Source organism: Rhineura floridana, chromosome 10, assembly GCF_030035675.1.
Source record: "Rhineura floridana isolate rRhiFlo1 chromosome 10, rRhiFlo1.hap2, whole genome shotgun sequence".
Taxonomy (NCBI): Eukaryota; Metazoa; Chordata; class Lepidosauria; order Squamata; family Rhineuridae; genus Rhineura; species Rhineura floridana.
In genome coordinates, this window is record NC_084489.1 from 74135770 (window position 1) to 74158559 (window position 22790).

General features: G+C 40.6%; 1 protein-coding gene across 6 annotated transcripts in view; it reads left to right on the forward strand.

Moving 5' to 3' along the window:
• The window catches only part of DIP2C (disco interacting protein 2 homolog C), a 401118-nt gene that overhangs the window by 351345 nt on the left and 26983 nt on the right, over positions 1-22790 (forward strand). For all 6 annotated transcript variants that reach the window (XM_061585822.1, XM_061585823.1, XM_061585824.1 and 3 more), the window contains 7 exons: positions 337-460; positions 2064-2185; positions 4293-4404; positions 4493-4602; positions 5931-6061; positions 14879-15047; positions 16888-17058. In XM_061585822.1, the coding sequence (XP_061441806.1) occupies positions 337-460; positions 2064-2185; positions 4293-4404; positions 4493-4602; positions 5931-6061; positions 14879-15047; positions 16888-17058 (939 nt within the window). The remainder of the gene's footprint in view (positions 1-336; positions 461-2063; positions 2186-4292; positions 4405-4492; positions 4603-5930; positions 6062-14878; positions 15048-16887; positions 17059-22790) is intronic.

Here is a 22790-nt window from a genome sequence, read left to right on the forward strand (position 1 = left end):
ATAATCAGCCCATTATGAAGTTGGCCCAAATCTTGAATAGGTTTGGGTCAATCTCAAAATGGGTTGTGGGGATAAATGCTTGGTTTACCTCCCCCCCCCCCCGGGGTTTCCATTCTGAGTCCTGGCCCCATTGCTAATTTGGATGTTTTGTAATGTCCCATTTTCTTAAAGGTTGAAGAGAACACACTTTTTTCCTGGTGAAAATTGGATGGATATTTGATGGCATGTACAACAATGACTGTTTTGGAAGCTAAGGTCAATTTGTGGGGAGGAAAGAACTCTACCTTTAAAAAGAAAAGACAAATCTTAAATCTCTCTGCTTCTTTCCCAATTCAGGGGACAATAGCAAATTCTCTAACATGTGTTCAGCTACATAAACGAGCTGAAAAGATAGCTGTTATGTTGATGGAAAGGGGACACTTACAAGATGGCGACCATGTTGCTTTGGTCTACCCACCAGGTAAAGGACACAAATATGTTTTCAGTGGTGATTCTTAAAGACTTTGCTGTAATAAATGTTACTTTTGGCTAAGCAGAGCTGCAAAAATTGGTCAATATAAATATTAGTGATAGAAAGGCTATGGACATGCACATTTAATTTGTAGGGCTTTAGCATAGTTCTGACCAATTTTTCCCATTGCTGTTAAGGGATTTAGGCACACATAACTTTTATCTGATTCCACCAGTTGATTTCAATTAAGCATGCTTCTATGTAGACTTAGAATTATATCCTAAATTAAGCTTGTAGTTGCTTAACCCCCATGTTTTCAGAGATCTGCACACAGTAGGAGCCCTATTGAACAGCATTGTAAGAACCTCGTTGTCTTTAAACATGTGATAAGAGGGAGCTGGATTTATCCCTCAACTTTCTTAAGTAGAGAAACTGAGAATTGGAGAACTGGATCTCAACCCCAGAAACTAAAAAGAAAATGGTTACATCAACAGTCTGCTAGCCAGGGCCAAATGAATACACACAGGGTGATAATGAATGTGAGTCATAGTCAGAGCAGACCCATTGAAATCAGAGGAGTATTACACATCACCCACAGTTTTTTACTGTGAACTTAATGAATGAGTCTCTAACAGCGCAATCATATACACATATACTCAGAAGTAGGTCCCAATGACTTCAGTAGGTCTTACTCCCAGGTAAGTAAGTATAGGATTGCAGCCTAGAAACTCCTTGTCCTAGTGCCGCTAATGATTGTTACAAAATAGCTATACAAGGGCTTACTTTCATGAGATATTGCAAAGTATTTCATTTCATTTTTATCTGAGCTATTGACTCTTTCTGAACAGTGTGTGTGTGTGTTGAAAGTTCGTTTAATTATGGATCCTGGAATGTTAAATTACAGAGGTAAAGAAGTGTATGTTACAATGCCTGTTACCTATACATGTTCTTCAGTTGTGTTAGTTATAAACCAATGGTAATCTGAAATTTTTATTTTGGACATAATTCTTCATTTAGAAGATGTCTATGCTGCTTTTCAGAACAAAACCCTCAAAATGTATATTAAAATGGGGGAGATTAATATAGAAAATTCAATATATAAGCATACAAATCTGCAGATTAGCACTTAAAACACATTGATAAAATTCAACACATTGGATAGAACCATCATTAAAAGTAGCTTACATTGTGTGCTGGACTGCCTGACCAAACCAAATAAGTCTTTGCTTGGTACCAAAGTAAAATCCAAGCTGGTGCCAGGCGAACTTCCCTTGGGGGAGTCATTCCATATATGGGGCACCATAACCCCAACCTTACTTCAGGTAGCAGGGCTTCAGATCTGTTTTAATTCCCCTTTTGATGGCATCAGTTCAGACTTAAAAGGGTTTTTTGTCTTTAAATAAGCAGCTTAAATTAAAACATTTGGCAAAGCTTAAGAGACACTGACGAGGCATAGACATAAACAGTTGCTCAGGACTCTCCCTTTTAACCTAGGCTCATTGACATTGTTTCAACATAGCAATTATGCTCTGTAAATGATTTTCACTTTCTGTCCCTACCTACCGTCAAACTAGAATGTCATCTTCTGTTCTTCTTCTTCTTCTTCATGCAGGTATAGATCTGATTGCTGCATTTTATGGGTGTTTGTATGCAGGCTGTGTGCCAATAACTGTTCGACCTCCACACCCCCAGAACATTGCAACAACATTGCCTACAGTGAAGATGATTGTGGAGGTCAGTTGGCTTATAGAAATGCTTCTTTTGAAATATTTATTTATTCAATATATAGATATGTGTGCACATGTGTGTGTATATATATTTATCAGCAGACCATCATGCACACCCCTCCTTGCCATATCACATTTATTTTAATTTCAAGAGTAATTTGCTATGATGCATTAGGGTGGAATGGGGAGGGAAGCTTCTCCCCAAGAATCACAAATCCATCATGGGATAATTATTAAAGTGTCTACTAGGACCACAGTCAGTTGGATTCAAATCCTCACTCAGTTGTTTTTTATGTTTGTTATCTACGTTCATACACCCCTTTTTTTGCCAAGGTGTTAAAGGAAATTTGCAATACTGAAAAAGAAACCAAAAAGCTACAAAGGTCAAACAATAAAATGGCAGACGTATCTCTGCTCTGTGGCCTGGCCTTCTCCTTTCTTGATTTCCCATTAGGGGGCATAGATTGTTAACGGAAGGCCTGTGCCAGCTCTCAGCCTAACCTACCTCACAAAGTTGTTCTGAGGATAAATATGAGGTAGGGGACACAACCCTGTACATTGTCTCGAGCTCCTTGGAGGAAGGGTGGGATATAAATGAAATAAATTAAAGCTTCCTTGGGCATGTGAAACTAGATGCATGGTTCTTTTAGAACTGGACATAATGCCGTTACAACCAGAAAACAGCTTCATCTGAAAAAAATGCAGAAGTTTTGCAAAGTTTTTTCAGAGTAATTAGGTATTCCTTGACCATTTGTCTATCAATCTCAAGTTGCAATCCTCCCCCTTCAACTTGTACTTCACGTTTGCCAGGAGGATCATAGACCCTCTTTTGGGAGAAGACTGAGTCAAAGTAGGAATTCAGCACTTCTGCATTTTGTTTGTCATCTGTTGCATTTTGCCATTCTCACCAAGTAGTTGTCTTTTACTATGCATGTACCTGAAGAAAGCTTTTTTGTTGCTTTATCATCCCTCGCTAACCTGAGCTCATTCTCAGCTTTAGCCTTCCTGACACCATCCCTGCAATTCCGTGCTACACATTTGTACTCCTCCTTTATGGCCTGGCCTTTCTTCCACTTCCTATATGTGCCCTTTGTTTGTTTTCAAGTCATTTCTAAGCTTTTTGTGAAGCCACATTGGCTTCTTCTGCTCTCTTCCCCCTTTTTCCCTTGTTGGAATTGTTTGCAATAGTGCCTTTAGAATTTCCTTTTTTAGAAACTCCCACCCATCTTGGGCTCCTTTTCTCATTGGGGTCGTTTGCCGTGGAATCTTACTTATCATTGTTCTGAGCTTATTAAAATAGGCTTTCCTGAAGTCCAGGGTACACATATAGCTACTCTCAGCTTTTGCTTCCTTTAAAATCAAGAAAACGAGTATAACATAGTCACTTTCCCCCAGTTCCCATAACTGCCACTTCATCCACCAAGTCATCTCCGTTAGCTAGAATCAAGTCAAGGCTAGATGATCCTCTAGTCACTTCCTCCACTTTCTGTAGGAAAATTACCAGCAACACAAGTCAGGAATTTCTTGGAGGGGCCATGTTTGGCAGAATTTGTCTCCCAACCAGTAGCATAGTGACAAATTCAGAAGTGCAAGGCACCTTCATGGTTTTTACACCACACACCCTCTTTTCCACTTTTCCTCATTTTCCTTGCTGTCCCTGTCAACTTTTGGGTGCAGACTTCACTCCAACAGATGTCCCTAGAAGCCAATCAGCATGAAAGTGTAGGCTGAAGAGTCTCCTCGTTGGGTGACTCACCTCCTTTCACTCTGATTGTCTCCAATCAGCATGAAAGGACAAGGACTTTCTCAGTGGCTAACAAACTCCCTTTTCAAACTAACTGGCTCATCAATAGAGACCTGGCTGGGACCTGCTTCCAAACAAGTAACGGGTCTATGGCCTTCTGCAACCCTGGACAACTACACCCCTGATTTTGTATGTGCAACTGTTTTGTCATTGTAATTGCAGAAGTATTTTAAAACAAGCTAGTAGGAAGGTTTTAAATATATACTGTCCAGCAACATAAAATAATATGCTTAAAACCATTTTAAGTTAGATGATTCCGATCTTATTTCTCTTCTTTTTTCTTCTTCTTTTTCTTTGCTGAAACCTCCAGGTGAGTCGCTCTGCTTGTTTAATGACAACACAATTAATATGTAAATTGTTGCGGTCACGAGAGGCAGCAGCAGCGGTGGATGTCAGAACGTGGCCCCCTATATTAGACACAGGTATGTGCTTTCCTCTGTTACTCTTGCTATGAAGTATTATTGTGTCTTGGAGGCGCTGTAGGAATCATGCCTTCATTTTTCTCCCCAGATGATTTGCCAAAGAAGCGGCCTCCTCAGATCTACAAACCTTCTAACCCCGACATGCTGGCTTATCTCGATTTCAGTGTATCCACAACTGGAATGCTAGCAGGGGTGAAGGTAGGGACTATGCACCCAGACTGGATATTGCCACATGAAACATGGAGTGTGAGCTGGGAGGGGGAGGGGGGTTGTAATGCGTGGATAAGGTGAGCAGATGTAAAAGAGGACGGGGCTGCTGTACTCAGGATCATGAATTGACTGTGTCACAAAGTTTTTTTAAAAAAACTGTACCGAGGCAGCCCCAATTGTCTGTATACATTTTGCTTACACCAACAGATGCCACAACCAATTGCCTCCCTGGGCTCCTGCTGGAAGGAAGGGCGGGATATAAATCAAATAATAAATAAATAAAATAAACCGAATGCAACACTTGCACACCTTCTCAGCAGCCTAGGGCTTGTATGTGATGGGGCAAACATCTTTTCTGATGAGGTGACGGATATAAATAATGTTGGAGAGTGGAGAGGTCTGTTTTTTAACATGAAAATAGGAGACAATGGCCTGCCCTCTCCCTTACCTTGCTGTTCTCTGTTGCTGGGATCACTTTCCTCCCAGCACATTGCTTCCGGTACCAGAAGAAAATGGCTTAAAGCAACAGAGCACACTGAGTTAAGTCATAGCTCCCCTGTGTGCTCCATTTTTATGTTAAAAAGAAAAAAATCACCATTCCATCTTGCTTTATTTTTGAATGAGTCAGACTTGTGAATAAAGTATACCTGCCTGCTCCATCACAACAACCTTGTATGTTAGCCCTTGGTATAGAGAAAGCAACACAAGAAACAGTTCCACGCTTTTGGTTTTTAAACCTGAATTTATTCCATTCTGTATTCATTAGCTGTTCTCCCCATCATAAGCAGTAATATCTTTGGTCCCTCTGTGGGTCCATTAGTGCCTATTCCAGTTAGCTGGTAATCTCCAAGGGCTTGGAAGGGAGGCTTCTCCTAGTTCTGCTTCCTATACATTCCTTCTAGAGTTTAAATCAGGGACTTCTTGCATGCAAAAGCTTGTGCTCTACCACTCAGCTATAACTGTCCCCTTCTGGCAGCCTCCACCCACTCCCCTGCCTCAGCTGAAAAATGCAGCCTGTTCTCTTCAGTGCTGCACATAATTTCCAACCTTCCTGACGATAACCTAGAAATCAAAAGCGCTGATGAGTCACACTCTCTTCATTTTCTTTACTTAGTTGATTGAATATACTCCTTGGGAAACACATTAATTTTCATTATGTATAAATGATTCTGCATGTGTTTTTTGTGGGTGGGATGTAAACTGATGCTTATTTTTATCCATCCTATTTCTATCTTAAGATCTGGCGGTGCTTCAAAAGCAAACTATGTAGCAATGCAGTTCATCATCTTAATTACTGCCCTGTTACCTTCTTCCAGATGTCTCATGCAGCCACTAGTGCCTTCTGTCGTTCTATTAAGCTGCAGTGTGAGCTTTATCCTTCCAGAGAAGTTGCTATCTGTTTGGACCCTTACTGTGGACTTGGGTTTGTCCTTTGGTGCCTCTGTAGGTAAGTTCCTCTTCTGGAGCTATCGGGTGTCGCAAAACAAAGGTGTGCGTGTGTGCGCACATGAGAGAGAGAGAGAGACAGAGAGAGTACAAATCTCACATGATGTGATCAGTATCAGCGAAGTACATTGTACTTATTTTAATTGTGATATTTTGGTAACCTATACAAACAATAATAAAAGAATTGATTGATGCTGATAGAAATAAATTTGACAACAGGTGTATCTTGGAGCATACAGTCTGCACCAAGTGTAGAAGTTAAACCAAAAAAAGCACCTTAGTGTCTTTTTAATAGGAACAAGTGGGACCTTCAGCAATGAACCAAGAGAGACCTGCAACAAAATGTTGCAGTGTAGAATGCTCCTCAGAGTTCCAGCCATACACTTTCCCAAGACACTTCATTCCAACCCCCGCACCCCATTTTCAGTTTTGTCTCCCCTCCCCCCACCAGTCATTCTGCATTACATGGCCACTAAGCATGTTTAGTATTGGGTTATCTCCTCCCAGATTTTTTTTTCATAGATCCATAAGGTTCCATGCTTAGAGAATGGATTCATTATCAATATATGAGATTCCTAAAAGCAGGAAACCCTCTCTTGGGCCTTTTATGTAATATTTTGTCCTAGGATTGTACTCGGGATGAGACAGAGAGTGAACCTAGAGATCTTGTATTCCTATCTTGCCCCTTTCCTAATTCCTGTTGCTGTGAGGAAAGAGTAACGAGTAAAACAAGGGAGACCCCACATTTATTTGAACATCGAGAGAATCCACTAGAATTCAGTATCTTCTTTTCTGAGAGTGGGACTGGGGGCATGTGTGACTGTAGGACCCATTCCCTATATCAGCCTTTCCCAACCAGTGTGCCTCCAGATGTTGTTGGACCACAACTCCCATCTTCCTGACCGTTGGCAATGCTGGCTGAGGCTGATGGGAGTTGTGGTCCAACAACATCTGGAGGCACACTGGTTGGGAAAAACTGCCCTATATCATCAGGGTATTATCCCAGGAGGAAATAATAATTGGTCCCTAAACTCTTGGTTTTTTTAATCAAGAAATTAAAATGTATAGTATTGATGGTAGTTAATTTGTACATACAAAATTTATTTACTAAATTTATATCCTGCCCTTCCTCCAAGTAGGAGCCCAGGGCAGCAAACAAAAGCACTAAAAATACTCTAAAAATCATAAAAACAGACTTTAAAATATATTAAAAATGTACAGCAGGGTGAAACTATTATATAGTTAGATGTTATCTTGATATCTGTTATTCCAATACATTATAAAAATAGATCATTAGGCCAGGTGACAGTAATAGACAGTACAATTATAAAAAGGGGTAAAAACATTGCAGTTATAAAATACATAAAACTTTTCCAAAAGAGACAGCACAATATCATTACTGTGATCATCCAAAGTTTATCAAGAGCCTCTGTTAGAGTTGGAGCGATCTTCTTTCTCTAATTCTTTGCAATACAGTTTTTTTGCACCTGTCAGTAGGTTAGTCATTATTTCTGTATCACCCTCTAATAGAATATGCTTTAAATGATTGCCCATTTTCTACTGGGCCAAGTTCAAGGTTCTAGTTTTGGCGTACAAAGCCCTATACAGCTTGGGACCAGGATACCTGAAAGACCGTCTTACCGCTTATATGCCCAGTCGATCACTGCGCTCTGCATCTTAACAGGAGGTCTGTTCTGTACAACATAGGAAACAGACCTTTAGTGTGGCGGTATCTACCCTGTGGAATTCCCTACCCTTGAATATTAGACAGGCGCCATCTCTGCTATCTTTTTGGCGCCTTTTGAAGACTTTCCTCTTTCAACAAGCCTTTTAATTTGAGACTTATTCCAGTTTGCATCTGTGTCAGAATTGTTTAATATGTTTTTTAATAATGTTTTTAACCCCTTTTTAAGGTTGTTTTTTAAATGTTTTTAATGCTGTTTTGTTTTAATGTATTTTAAGATCAGTTTTTATGATGTTTTAAAGCGTTTTAGTGCTTTTTTTGCTGCCCTGGGCTCCTGCTGGGAGGAAGGGCGGGATACAAATTAAATAAATAAATAACCTTTTAGTAGAATTCTGGGTTCCAGGAGTAAAAAATACCATCATTTCATTAATTATTTGTTGTATTTTCCCCTCAAAGTGTGTATTGTTAGGCATCCCCAGAATATGTGAATGAAATTTGGCCCTGAGGCTCCACATTTCCTATGTTTATCCTGAGTTCCTGGATATATCTGGCTCAGTTTGTGTGGGATTAGATACCCCTGATACTGTACTTCTAAAAAGTTTTCTTTAAAATCTGCTAAAATCAAATTTGGCAAGATCTTGGCCCAAATTCATTTCCACTCATTTATAGTCGCTTCTTGGTTTAACATCCCTTTGCCATTTCCTCATAAATGTATCTGGTTTGTTTGCCAACTCCAAAATCATATGATTTCCCTATGAATCCCTTGCGGTTGGTGCCTCATAATAATACTTCACATTTGTTTGCATCCTGTTAACTCACCATATTTCTTGAGTTAATGCAGTTATGGCTCTTCTGATCTGAAAATAACAGAAAGAGACGAGAACTTACGCTGCCCATAGCTCTTGTAATCTCTTTGCAGAACACAATGTTGTGCCCATTTACTATATCCTTGATGGAATCTAGGACGCATTAAAACCATATGTTTATATTCCCCAGCACAGTAGATGTAAACGCTAAGCATTCGTAGAAAAAGGGAGAGGTGTAGGGGGAAAGTTCTGCACTTAATTTTTTCTTTCGTTTTCCTTCAGGGATGAGTAGACTGAAGGAACTTTATTAGTTTTATATGCCCAGTTGTATTCCATATCCCAAATCATTATGTTACCAGCCCCCTAAATTCTGTTTTCAGGATTAATGCAAGGGCAATGAGTTGCTGATTACTACTGTTCTGAAACTTGCTTGAAATAACTAGAAATTATTTCTATTAGAAAATCCTAAAAATCTGAAAGATTTTGCGTACTGTCCCTGGCTGCTAGACTTTTTTTAAAAAATGTATCTGTTCTCAGTTTTCCACAAATGAATGTACTCCATTACAATAAAAAAGAAGAAATGTGCTATATAGACAGATTACTGAATACGTCAGTCGTAGGTGAGGGAAAAAATCTTGTAATTCATAGGAAGAGAAAAAAGATGATACTGATTTATTTTTGGAGAGATTTTGGAACTTAGAAATTCTGATTTTGGAACCTGGTCAGTTTTCTGAGTTCATACATTACTGCCAGTTCTTTTCAATGTGGAATTTTTGCTACTTTGAAGAATGCTACTGAGATTAAGATACCTTAATCAGACCAGAACATTCTAAAAAGCTCTTGAGCATAAGAAGCTGCCAAGCCTCACCCCACCCCCAATTATCTTGGTGTATTCAGGTGTAGCATCTTTCCCAAGGGAATTCTGCCCTGGGAAAGTGGCAGCAAGGCTTTTTGGAGAAGAGGTTAAAAAAAAAAGAAACTGTGTTTGAAGTAAGACAAAAATTCTTTAAATTTGCATATCTTTCTCCCTCACCACCGGCAAAAAAATGAATACAGTCTTTGGGAGATGTTTTGAGCTGGGCTAACTTTGGGCATTTAAGCCTCATGCAACCCAAGAGAGGTGAACCCAGCACATTCCATCCCATTTCCATCTGATTCCTCTGGAAAGTGGCAGCAAAGGCTTCCCTTTTGCAGAGAGACAACGTATAAGGAAACTTTCTTAATGATTTTTTTTTGGTAATTTTATTTTGGGATTATAATAAATAACAAACAAATAAAAAAGAATACCCCCCAATAGCTAAGTGTGTACTTGTTAGTAATTCTGAACTCCATTCACCTCTGTGTATCCAAGAAAACAAGTGGTACTTTTCCTTCTGCATATGCAAGGCTGATACAAATTTGAGCTCATCTATTGCAAGAGCTCATCCTTTTCAGCTCTCTTAAGCTTCTGCTTAACCTCTTGAACATGTAAACAAATCTGAAGCAAACTTAAATTGTTGTTAAAGGCAGGAACAAAAGGGAACAGGCACCAAACCAAAGACAAAAAGGAGAGGCAAGCTTTGATGCTGAGTAAAATTTATTGTAGTGCTCTACGCGTTTCAGAAATACTTTCCTTCCTCAGGAGCTAAAAACGTCCAAACAAACTCAAATTAATGTCGTGGAGACAACACCATGGTCTTAAACATAGCAGAGTACTGTATAAATCACTTGGGGGGGAAATGGACTGCCTTCAAGTCGATTCCGACTTATGGGTGACCCTATGAATAGGGTTTTCATGGTAAGCGGTATTCAGAAGGGGTTTACCATTGCCTCCCTCTGAGGCTGAGAGGCAGTGACTGGCCCAAGGTCTCCCAGTGAGTTCCATGGCTGTGTGGGGATTCGAACCCTGGTCTCCCAGGTCGTAGTCCAACACCTTAACCACTACACCACACTGGCTCTCTATAAATCACTTAAAAACATTTAAAAAAAATTTTCATTATGATATATCCCTGATCATAAACATCAGACTGGCCAGGACAACAGACTGGGGCAGTGATACTTTATGAAAGTTTGGTATCATTGCCATCAATTGCTGCTACAGCAGTGTAAAGAGTGATTGAATCCCCACCTACCAGGGATTGCAATCTGGGCACAAGCAGCCAAAAACTAACTACTTATCCCTGTTGTAGATGCTATGAAGTTGTGCTGGACTAGGACTGTGGTGTTCCAGAATGCAACATTCTGAGACTTTCAAACCACTAAGGGAAAACCTGCTTGGAGCATGGAGCCAGCCCATTGGTAAGTCTCGAGTATATTGCATGGTTTTGCAAAGTTTTGTTTTTTGTATTTATTTTATGTCCTAAAGGGTATAAAATAATAATGAAAAGAAACCTTGCAAAGCAGAGCAATAGACCTCTATAAAAAAAACCCTCCAGATTCTTAACAATAGGCCAACACGCTTCAGCAGGATCTCCTAAGGATCGTTGTCAAAGATTGATGCATTCTGAGCACAGCGGTAGTCGTTAGGCCAACGTGAGTTCATGGATGCTTACATTTTACTTTTAGCTGTTTGTGCTGAACAAATAATGCTGGAATTCATTGTGGTGTGATATCCCACCACCGTCATATTTTCTTTGCAGCCCATCTCTTAATAATTTGTTTCTGCTTAATTTGTTTCTGCTTTGAATCTTCAAAGTTTCTCTTGTGGTTCCCACTTATGGAATACTGTCCCCCAAGAGGCTTACCTGGTGCTGAATCAGAAGGTTTTTGTCACCATGCAAAGATCTTTTTATTTGCCCAGGCCTTTTAATGTTAACTATTTCAGATCTATTGTAATGTTTAAGTTTTACTGACTTTATCTGGAAACTGTGCTGCTGCTGCTGTTTTTACTCACTAATGGTGCTGTTTATGTGTTAAACTGAAAACTGCTCTGATAGTCTTAGGGTTGAAGAGCAGGAGTATAAATATTGTGTGTGTGTGTGTGTGTGTGTGTGTGTGTGTTTGTTTGTTTGTTTGTTTGTTTGTTTGTTTGTTTGTTTGTTTGTTTGTTTGTTTGTTTGTTTGTTTGTTTGACCACTGTTGGCTATACATTTTCCATTGATAAGGCCACTTGCTGAATTTGAGAGAAGGTGCAAAAATGTACTTCATGGCTGAAGGGGGAAGAATAGCAACACAGTGATAGAGTACATGTTTTACATGCTATTGGCACCAGGTTCAATCCCTGGCATCTCCACGTAGGACTTGGAAAGATTTCCATCTGAAACTCTGTAGTGTAGACCAGGGATGGTGGCCCTATGGCCCTCCAGATATTGTTATTGTACTCCAACTCCCATCAGCCCTAGCCAGCATTGCAATTATCAGGAATTATGGGAATTGTTGTCCAGCAACATCTGGAGGGCCACACAGTCCCCATCCCTGGTACAGATAATACATAGACCAAATACCTGAGTCTGTGTAAGCCAGCTTCTTATGTTTGAGGTCTGCTTCTTCCAGGGCCACTGCCTTGCTGTGTTAATCTCTACCTGAACTTTATTTTATTAATTCTGAGTCAATCCACGTGGCCATTTTGACCAAGTACTTGATAGGCTTCCCTCTTGTTGACAAAGTACTTATCCACACTTGAATGTTCATAATTTGACTGTAAAATGGAAATGGACCGCCTTGAAGTCTATTCTGACTTATGGCAACCCTACGAATAGGGTTTTCATGGTAAGTGGTATTCAGAGAAGGTTTAACATTGCCTTCCTCTGAGGCAGTGACTGGCCCAAGGTCACCCAGTAGGCTTCATGGCTGTGTGGGGATTCGAACCCTGGTCTCCCAGGTCGTAGTCCAACACCTTAAACCACTACATCACACTGGCTCTCACGTCATTTGATTACTCAATGGCTTATAACTCAGAGCTGAACTCTATTGGAAAGCATTATGTTTGTAATGTTGGGTGATTTGAAAGTTGTATCTGAGATATTTTGAACTATGGTGGCTCATTCACACATCCATCCTTGTAAATGAAATCATCAAGTGATGTGTGAAGGGGGGAGAGAGAGAGAAAGAGAGCGCTTTAAGAATTTATGTGGTAAGAATTACTTGTGTTATAAAAATAGCCATGATAGCTGATACTCATTTTCAGGAAACACGAAGCTATATAGGTCAGTCTGTTTATCCATCTAACCTAGTATTGTCTACTCTTACTGGCAGTGGCTTGCCAGGGCTTCTGAAATAGGTGTTTCCACACCACCTACTACCTGATCCTTTTAAGATGGCATAGTTTGAACCTGGGATCTTCTGTGTGCAAAACGTATCCTCTACTCCTAAGCTATGGTCCCTCTTAAGAAGCTACCTGTTGATAGTTACCCCATGAGAAGTACTTGGGCCATGGTTTGCCAAACTCCCAGTGACATCCCATGAGTTGTCCAGGTATAGCAGAGGAAAAGATTTTTCAGCTTTGCAAAAATGTGCAGTTTGGTGAGATGCTGTAGCACTAATCAGACATTGTTGTTTGAACTTCGGTAGGGAGAAATGGTAACCCTGCCTCCAACATCACCACTCATTCTGGTTCCACCCGCAACCTTCCACCATTGAGTGAGAAGGTCAGAAGGGGGCTTCTAAGCAAGTTTGGGTGAATGCACTTCAAATTCTCCACACAAATGGGAATCCTGATAGTGCAGGGTTGCCATTAGTGTGGAGAATTCTGACTGCATTCACCAGAATGTACTTAGAAATCCCTTTCAGACAGGCAAGTTGGGGGTAGAATGGTTGGGGCCCCCATACCTGTCTTGGGAATTCCTGTTCAGGCTAGAGATGGAGTCCTCATGTTAATTCAGATTTGTTTGCATTCCCCCAAACAGGAATGCTGTTCCATTTCGTCTTTGACTGTTTCCTCTAACTTCTTCTTTTACCTGATTTGACTGAAGTGTATGTGTGTGTGGGGAGAGAGATTGATAGCCCTGATTCACAAGGAGATTAAGAAGATTTTCTACCCTTTTAATCTCTCTGTAGTTAGGGTAATATTAACCTGTTAAATGCTGGTGATTGTTTTCCCCCCTAGCAGCCCAGAGACAGAGAGGCTAGGCTTGGCTCGGTCCAGTCCCTCCCTACTTGAAGCTTGGATTATTCTAGTCAAGGGAGGGGGAGAGAAAGAGAGAGAATGAAAGAGAAAGAGAGGGAAGGAAAGAGGGAGAAACATGCATGAATTACTGCTGTGCTGTGCTGCCTGCCGGAGTAGAAATGGGTGAGGATTCCAAGATGTTTCTTATTCAGTGTCAGGAGAAAGCCACTCGAGTCTAGAGCAAAAGTGATGACTCCGCAAAAATGAATATGAGAACACATCCAAAATCCTGTTTTAAATCCGACTTCAGCGGAATTCTCACCCATCTCTAGTTCAGACATAGTGCCTGAACAGAGTTTAAGGGTAGATCGAACCTCTGCGGAGGCTATTTCATTAGGGCAGATGTGGGGAACCTTTAGCCCTCCAGGGGTTGCTGAACTACAACCCAGTCATCCCTGGCCATTGACCACATCTTTTGGGGGGGGGCAAAGGTTCCCTACACCTGCATTACGGAGTAGCCACTGAAGGCAGCAGCGGTTCATCACAGAGAAGCTTCCATCCTCTGCACACTATTCTTCTAGGTATAGACAGAGATCTACCACTCAGACCACCTGGCTTCCACAAAACAGATTTTAAAGCTTATCCCTTATATACCCAGTCGATCACTGCGCTCTGCAGGTGAGGACCTCCTGCAGATACCATCTTATCAGGAGGTCCGTTCTGCACAACATAGGAAACGGACCTTTAGTGTGGCGGCACCTACCCTGTGGAATTCTCTCCCCTTAAATATTAGGCAGGCGCCATCTCTGCTATCGTTTCAGCTCCTTTTAAAGACTTTCCTCTTTCAACAAGCCTTCTAAGTTGAGACCTATCCCAGTCTGCATCTGTGTTGGAATTGCTTTTAATATGTTTTCTTAAAAAAACAATATGTTTTTAACCCTTTTTAAAAGATGTTTTTAAAGCTTTTTAAAAAAAAATGTTTTAAAGGTTTTGTTTTAATGTATTTTAAGGTCTGTTTTTAGGATGTTTTGATGTGTTTTTAGTGCTTTTGTTTGCCACCCTGGACTCCTGCTGGGAGGAAGGGTGGGTTATAAATCAAATAATAAATAAATAATAAAATAAATAAATAAAATAAAGTAACCCCCTCCCAATAGATGTTCTTGGTCATTTTCATTCTACCCCATGGAATGTACCGTTGTGTTTCACTGAGGTTACGACGATTAACTTCCTTTTTCAATTTGCCATCTTCTGGTCTCTTAGTGCAGATTTCCAGTTGTGGGTTTAACACATCTTGTATCTTTGCAGCGTTTATTCAGGACACCAGTCTATTTTGATTCCTCCCTCAGAATTGGAGACCACACCTGCCCTCTGGCTTCTGGCTGTGAGTCAGTACAAAGTGAGAGACACCTTTTGCTCTTACTCTGTCATGGAGCTTTGTACCAAGGGTCTTGGTTCACAAACGGAATCTCTGAAGGTGAGAAATTTGTGTGTTTCTTCCCCCTCTCCCCGCCTCTTCCTGCCCCCACTCAGTCCTATTGCTGTTTGTAGTGTAGACATGGCATCGTAAGTATGACTCAGAATGCATTCAGTGAGAAGAAGCTAATTGAGGAGGGAGAGAAATCGTCAGCGGAGAGAGTAGAACGCCTCTTTCTAGAAAGTTTCTCCCCTGCTGTTCCTTAGTTATTTCCGTAGCACAGGGTTGCAAAGTCAATGTGCTTCATGGTGCTTACCTTCCAGGGTTTCCAATTTGCTCTGCGAGTCTGAGAGAGGGTTGTGGGCAACAGCCACACTGCAACCACACTCCCCCAAGCCAGCAATTAGGCATCAAAAGAAAAATCAGCCCTAATTGGTGGGGAGTGTGGTTGCAGTGGGCTAATCCTCCCTTGCCAGCTAACATCTTTAGGAAGATCACACCCCAACAATTTATATACCCCCCCCCAAAAAAATTAGGCTTGAAAAAAATATTTCTGTTGGATCCAATAGAAAACTTTTTTTCAAGCCTCATTGCAGTGAGGGGGGGCAATTTCAGGAGTCACAACTGGGGAGCAAAGGGTTAACCTTTCTCCAGTTGTCCCTCCCCCTCTGAAAATGCACTTTTCCTACTACAATTAGGTTTGTTTATTTATTAATATAATTTATATCCCACCCTTCTTCCCAGAAAGTGCCCAGGGCAGCAAACAAAAACACTAAAAACATATTTAAGACAGTGAAAATCAAACAAAGGAGGGTAAACTGAGAAGGATAAACTCCATCTACTCCCTAATGTATTTTGTAACTGTTGCCCCCCGTTATCCCAAAATAAGTCTGTTTCACAACACAAACTTTGTTCTGTTTATCTCCCTTTTCCAATTCAGAGGGCCCAAGTACATAAATAAAAGGAAATAAAAAAGCAAATTAACTCCCACCCACCCCCTGTAGTTTTTAAGAAAAGGTATGTTTGGTTCTTTACTAGCCTGCTGTTTAAAGGATGGTGACAGTTGACCTTGCTGGATACTAGTTTTCCTGCTCACAAATCTCTGAAATAACCCAACAAAATCCCAACAGTTACCTAACTTGACTCTATAACTGCGGGTGCTCCTGGATCCATCTTTGTCACTAGAGGCCCAGCTGACCTCAGTGGCCAACTTCAGCTGGTAAGACAGCTGCAGCCATTTCTGAACCAGAATAGTCTGACCACTGTTGTCCATGTACTGGTAACCTCCAGGCTGGATTAGTGTAATGTGCTCTATGTGGGGCTGCCCTTGAGGTTGGTCCAGAAGCTGCAGCTGGTGCAAAATGCAGTGGTGTGACTGCTCACTGGAGCAGGGTATCACCAACATGTCTCCCTGCTACTGAAAAAATTGCACTGGCTGCCCATTAACTACCAGCTAAGTTCAAGGTGTACAAAACCCTATGAAGCTTGGGACCAGGATACCTGAAAGGTCATCTTCCCCTTATATACCCAGTTGATCATTGTGCTCTGCAGGTGAGGGCCTCTTGCAGATACCATCTTATCAGGAGGTATGTTCCACACAACATAGGAAGCAGACCTTTAGTGTTGTGGCACCTAACCTTTGGAATTCCCTCCCTTTAAATATCAGACAGATGCCATCTCTGTTATCTTTTTGGCTTCTACTGAAGACTTTCCTCTTTCAACAAGCCTTTTAAGTAGAGACCTTATCCCAGTCTGCATCTGTTTTGGAATTGCTTTTTAAGATGTTTTGTTTTGATATATTTTAAAGTTTGTTTTTAAGATACTTTTGAGTATTTTTAGTGTTTTGTTTGCCATCCTGAGCTCCATAATAATAATAATAATAATAATAATTTGTTTCCAGGCAAGGGGACTGGACCTCTCAAGAGTGCGGACGTGTGTGGTTGTAGCAGAAGAACGGCCCCGGATAGCTCTGACACAGTCCTTTTCAAAGCTTTTTAAAGATCTGGGCCTCCACCCCAGGGCTGTCAGCACATCATTTGGCTGCAGAGTTAACCTGGCTATATGTTTGCAGGTAAGACTCTTTTTCTTCTTTCCTGGCAACAGTCTTAAAATCTTATCCATTCCTATCCAATCTTATCCATTTTTAATTAAGAAGATGGCCATGTTTCACATAAGACAGCTTGGTTAACCAGTGCATGTAATTCTTAATGTTCCTCTTTCATAGTGCAAGAAGTATACTTTTTTCCTGTATTTTTGTTAATGACCATTTTCCATAAAGCCTTCACATCACGTTTATAGCATTTATTCTGCCCCGAATTTAAAAAACAATGCAGCAAAAGTCTGTGTGATAGTTCGTCAGTTTGTAACTTTAAAAAGTCAGCCTTAGTCATGTGCGAATAACTTTCCTTCCAAGTGCTTTAGTATCTCAAAATCAGTATCTTCTGCTGTGTTGAATAGTAATTTGACATGGTCTTGTGCATGTAATATGAACTTAGAATAATGTTTGTTACCATGGCTTGTGTCCAAGATAAAAGAAATGTGTATTTGGCTGTTCCAGGTAGAAATTGCAAAAAAGAATTTAATTCATTAAATAAGCATTTATATAGTGTTTTAGAGTGTTCAAAACTCTTTACTCATAGTATCACAGTTATCCTTACTGCGTCCTTGTAAAGTAGGCCTGTTTATTTGTTCCCATATTGCAGATATGGGGCTGAGACTCAGTGATATTAGATTGTTTATGGCTACCTACTAAGCTCATGGCAGACGTGAGATGTGATCCAGTGGCTTCCTTGTGTATAGTTCAGTTGGTTAGCCATTTTGAGTAGAGCAGCTTTCATTATCAATTCCAAAAATACTGTTTTGCTGCCTCAATTTTCCCTTACTAAAACCACGAGGAGCTAAATCCTTGTGCATTGTGGCCTCACACATACATGTATATACACACATGCCATCTCTTTCACCCAAGCAGACCCTGGTGACTGATCTAAATAATGCAATTCATATTTCAAAATCTATTGTAAGTTAAGGTGGCATGTGGGGATGCATGGCAAAGGGGGGAAAAAGCAAAAAGAGACGCAAGCTTCAATTTGATGCTGCACCAGGAGGTTTTTTAACAAAAAATTGTCATAAAGTCCTGTCAGTTTCAAATAAAACATTCCTTGGACAGCAGTGGAGTGAAGTGCCCCCCCTCTTTTTTTGTCAAGGGGCTCTCCTACACCATCATCATTTTGTGATGCTTGTTCTGCTTTATTTCCACATGTGAGAATCAGTTGCCTCTTTTGGAAACTGTTCCTCTGTGTATTCCCATTTACGTTAGGTTCATAGCTGTGTCTGTTCGTATCCATTATTTCTATAGGTTGGAGTTCGATCAACGGTTGGAGATTTTTTCCTCCAACTTAAACTTCCAGCTCAACAGCCAAATGCTTGAGAGAGAGCATACGGTTCAGTCCTTACCTCAGATATACCATCCCAGAATGCACACTGGACATTGCATTTGCCCTCCATAAAATGTTTCTGGTTATGTAGGATGTACAAGATAACAGTGGTAAGGATTTTATTCCTCTGTAGGCAGTGGTACAATCCTGTGAAGTCAAGAACCTGATTCTTTCCCCCATACACATACCTTCATTGCTGCAATAGCTGAGGGGAATTATCAGTTTTAAATATTGTTGACTCACACTATAGAATAAACAGGTGTGAACACAGGATGCCCTCTAGAGTTGTTGCCATTCTGATCCATCAATATTATAATTATTTGCATTCAGCATGGCTTCTTCTGCTGAAAATGTTGGGCCAGAAGACATTTGTTGGGCATTGAAGTCTACCAAGGATGCAAATTCTGTGGGTTGTACCCATGTCATTCAGTTTATTCTCATTTTAAAGATAATAAATTAGTATCCATCAGTCTGAAGTTTCACTATTAATACTTTGACCCACAGAGCAAAAACATAATCAAGGATGTACAGCCCTTTAGATAGTGCAATTTTTCACTTAAAAAAAATTAAATATGTTTGCTTTTATACTAATGAATCTATCTAAGAAACGTTAGCTTCTGCACTGTGGGATCATTATACTGTACTCTTTGTCAGAGAAGAGAGGCATTGTTCTAACTGTACTCATCAGGTATACACCCACAGAAGTAGATATTTCTGGCTATATCTAGTTGTTTCTAGGTATATATCTGAATGCTAGAGTTAGAACAATTTATTTTTGCTACAAAGCAATGACAAGTGAATGAACTGGCATTATTAGCTAGGTAGCATTTCATACATCTCCTTGAAGTTGAAGAGTTCTCACCATGGAAACAACATCACAATCATCCCCCCCAGCATCATTAATGTGGCAGACTGTACTGAACACCACAAACTCCTTGTAATAATATATTACTGGAGGAGGCAACTGCAGTGTTGCAGCAAACTGTCCTAAGCACTGCAGACAACTTCTTAAAACTGTTAGAGTGAGGACATACCACCAGCTATAACTGCTCCTCTCTACCTGTCTCTTTGAACAAACAGTATTGATCCACAGGATGGTAGATAGATCACATACATTGGCTGGGAGCACTGTTGTCAGTTATAATGATTATTCCAGAGCTGAATGTACTTAACTATATAGCTACTATACATCAGTGTAGTTGTAGGTACACAAGAAGCACTGCATACATAAAGTCATAGGTTCACTCTAGCATCCCCAGTTAAAGCAGCCATCCACAACCTGTTGTCCTTCAGGTGTTTTGGACTACAGATCCCATTCTTCGAGATCATTGGCCATGCTGGTTGGGGCTGATGGGAACTAGAGTCCAATGACACCTCAAAGTACCAGGCTATAGAAGGCTGAAGAGGGGGGGAAATCCAGAGCCCTGTTGGATTTTTTTCTGTCAGTGGTCTCATAATTTGTTGAAATTAATTAAAAATCAGCCATGTTCACAGAGTACCTGTAATCCTGTTACTGACCTTGCCCCATATTCTGACCTTCATCTTCTACAGTTTAAAAGTTTTTTAAATGGCTGGCTGATTTTTAATTAATTTAAGAAATTTAACATTGGAGTCACTGAGCATGCCCATGCTTCTCATTAAGAACCAACTGTCAGTGTTCTAAAAGTCAGACTTACAGCTGTTTGGCTTGGCTAATCGGGGCCACAATTATGCCAGACATTTATTCAACTTTAAACAGTCATGGCTTCTCCCAAGGAATCCTGGGTTTGTGAAGGGTGCTGAGAGTTGCTAGGAGACTTCTATTGCCCTGGCAGAGCTCCAGTGGCCAGAATGGTTTAACAGTCAGCCCCTCTTCTGGGGATTGTATCTCTGTGAAGGGAATAAGGCATCTTCTAGCAACTGTCAGCACCATTTACAAACTGCGCTTCCCAGGATTCTTTGGGGGAAGCCATGACTGTCTAAAGTGAAATAAAGGTCTGGTGTGGATGTGGCCAGTGACAGCTTTGGTTTAAATTTGGGTGGGAGACTACATATGCCTGCTGTAGAATAAAAAAGTGGGGGCGACCCTGAAAAACAATACTGTTCACAATGTTTCACTTTTGGAAAGGGAAGGGGCTTTCCATCTGCCCGGTGCAAACCCACCCAAACTACTCACCATATGCTGAGAGGCACATGTTACCAAATTCTTCCAAGCTACACAAGAAGTGGATTGGACTGTGAAAGACCAACCCAAGTTGGGTTTGCATTTTGACAAATTTGTAGGGCAGGACAATATCTCAGAGAGGAGGTCAGGTCTCCTGCTCCCCTGGTGCATTCACTATAGCTGCCCAATTTCCCTGCTTTTTAAAGTTTGATAGCAATATCTGTTGGCTATAGGTACATTCTTAAACTGCAAGTTTTTTTGTGTATTAGCAAATTAAAGAATTTCTATTAGCAGGAATGGGACAGGCCTCTTGTCTGAGATAATGAAGAGTCGCTGCTCAGCAGAACAGAAAATAATGGGTTACATGGTCTTTCTTCATATAAGATAGCTTCATATGCTGGAGCTATTGTAGCTTACAGCACCATTCATATACACATATGTGTAACCTCCAGTTTCTGCACTGAGAAAACACAGCTTGCAGAACATATTTATCCAAATGAATTTTATATACCAACTTCATATCATGGAAACGGAATATGCACATTATTTGAAAACCCTGCATTTTTAATATGACGCTGTGCTCATGAAAGAGATGACAAGGAGGGGAAATATGGGGCTAGACAGTTAGTAGCATCCTACAGAGGACAGAATTGTTTCCCTTGGAACAGTGCTGACTCCCAGAGCCTTGTGCTATTCATCTCTGCTTTCTGTGCCACCCCATGTTAACAGCTTTTTAGTTTGCTATCTGCACGTAAATGACTGCTTCTGTGGGGAGGAGCTTAAATCTGTTCCTTTTCCCTAGGGTAGAGAGAATGACAAAGTAAGATCAGGTGATGTGCTCTGGTTGAGGCAATATAAAGTGAGAATACGTTGCTGTTCTTTTATTTGGGTGGGTGAGGCTAAATAATGTCACAGTGTTAGTGCTAATAACAAAAGGGTTGTAGTAATTACTTGAAACTGTGCTTTCTTCTAGTATCTTTGGTTTCCACTGTGTTGTAGGGTTCCTTGATAAATTATTGGGAATGGGGAGAAGCCCTGCTCAGAAGATCAGTAATAACTAACAATAACTGTCTTCCAGTAAGACAGCAGTCTTACCATTTTTGGTATCGCCCTGTAATGCACAGCCTCCAGGATGTGTTCTGGGCTGTACGTTCACTTTGTAGAATAGGCTGGCCATAACCATTCTACTTACAGTTTCACCTATGTTGGCTTCTCATTTATTTGGAGCTAAAATACTGCATTTTAAATATATATAATTAATGAATGGAGAATGAATCGAAAGCTTAGCTGTCAGTGTTTTTTAATTTGTTTGTTCAAAATACTGGCTTCAGTTCCAATTTTTATCAAGAGAAATCCTTGAAGATACTCATTTGCAGTGGATCCAGACTAAGTTAGTTGAACTAAGCTCACATTGGGGTGAGTTATTATTATTTATTATTATTATTTAAACATTTGTAGCCCGCTCTATTTTCAAAGAACTCAGAGCGGCGAACAAAAACAGTCATATACAAATAACATTAGCATAATCACAACAGTATTAAAATACGAATAATCAACAATAAAAATGTATCAGAGAATAAAAACAGCCTATATAGCATCCTATATAACGATTAACTGAACGCTTGACGAAAAAGGAACGTCTTGACCTGGCGACGAAATATTACAAGAGAGGGAGATAACTGTACCTCTGCCGGTAGAGAGTTCCAAAGTTTAGGAGCAATCACAGAAAAGGCTTTGGTTCTAGTTCTCACCAAATAAGCTTGAGAAATTGAGGGAATCACAAGGAGAGGGTCAATAGAAGACCTCAAGGGCCGGGAGGGTTCATAAAAAGACATACGATCAGACAGATAGAGAGGGCCTAGTCCATGTAGGGCCTTAAAAGTTAAGACTAACACCTTGAATTGAGCTCGGAAGCAGATCGGCAACCAGTGTAATTGTTGTAAAAGGGGAGTTGTATGGGCCCATAAGTCAGCTCCCGTTAACATCCTAGCTGCCGCTCTTTGAACTAATTTAAGCTTCCGAGCTGTTTTCAAGGGAAGCCCCACATAGAGCGAGTTGCAATAGTCTAACCGGGATGTGACTAAATCGTGAGTTACTTTCGTCAAATCCGATGTCTCCAAAAACGGACGCAGTTGGCGAACCAGTCTTAATTGGGCAAACACGCTCTTGGAGACCGCCGCAACCTGGGCCTCTAGATTCAAAGCCGAATCCAGAATCACACCCAAA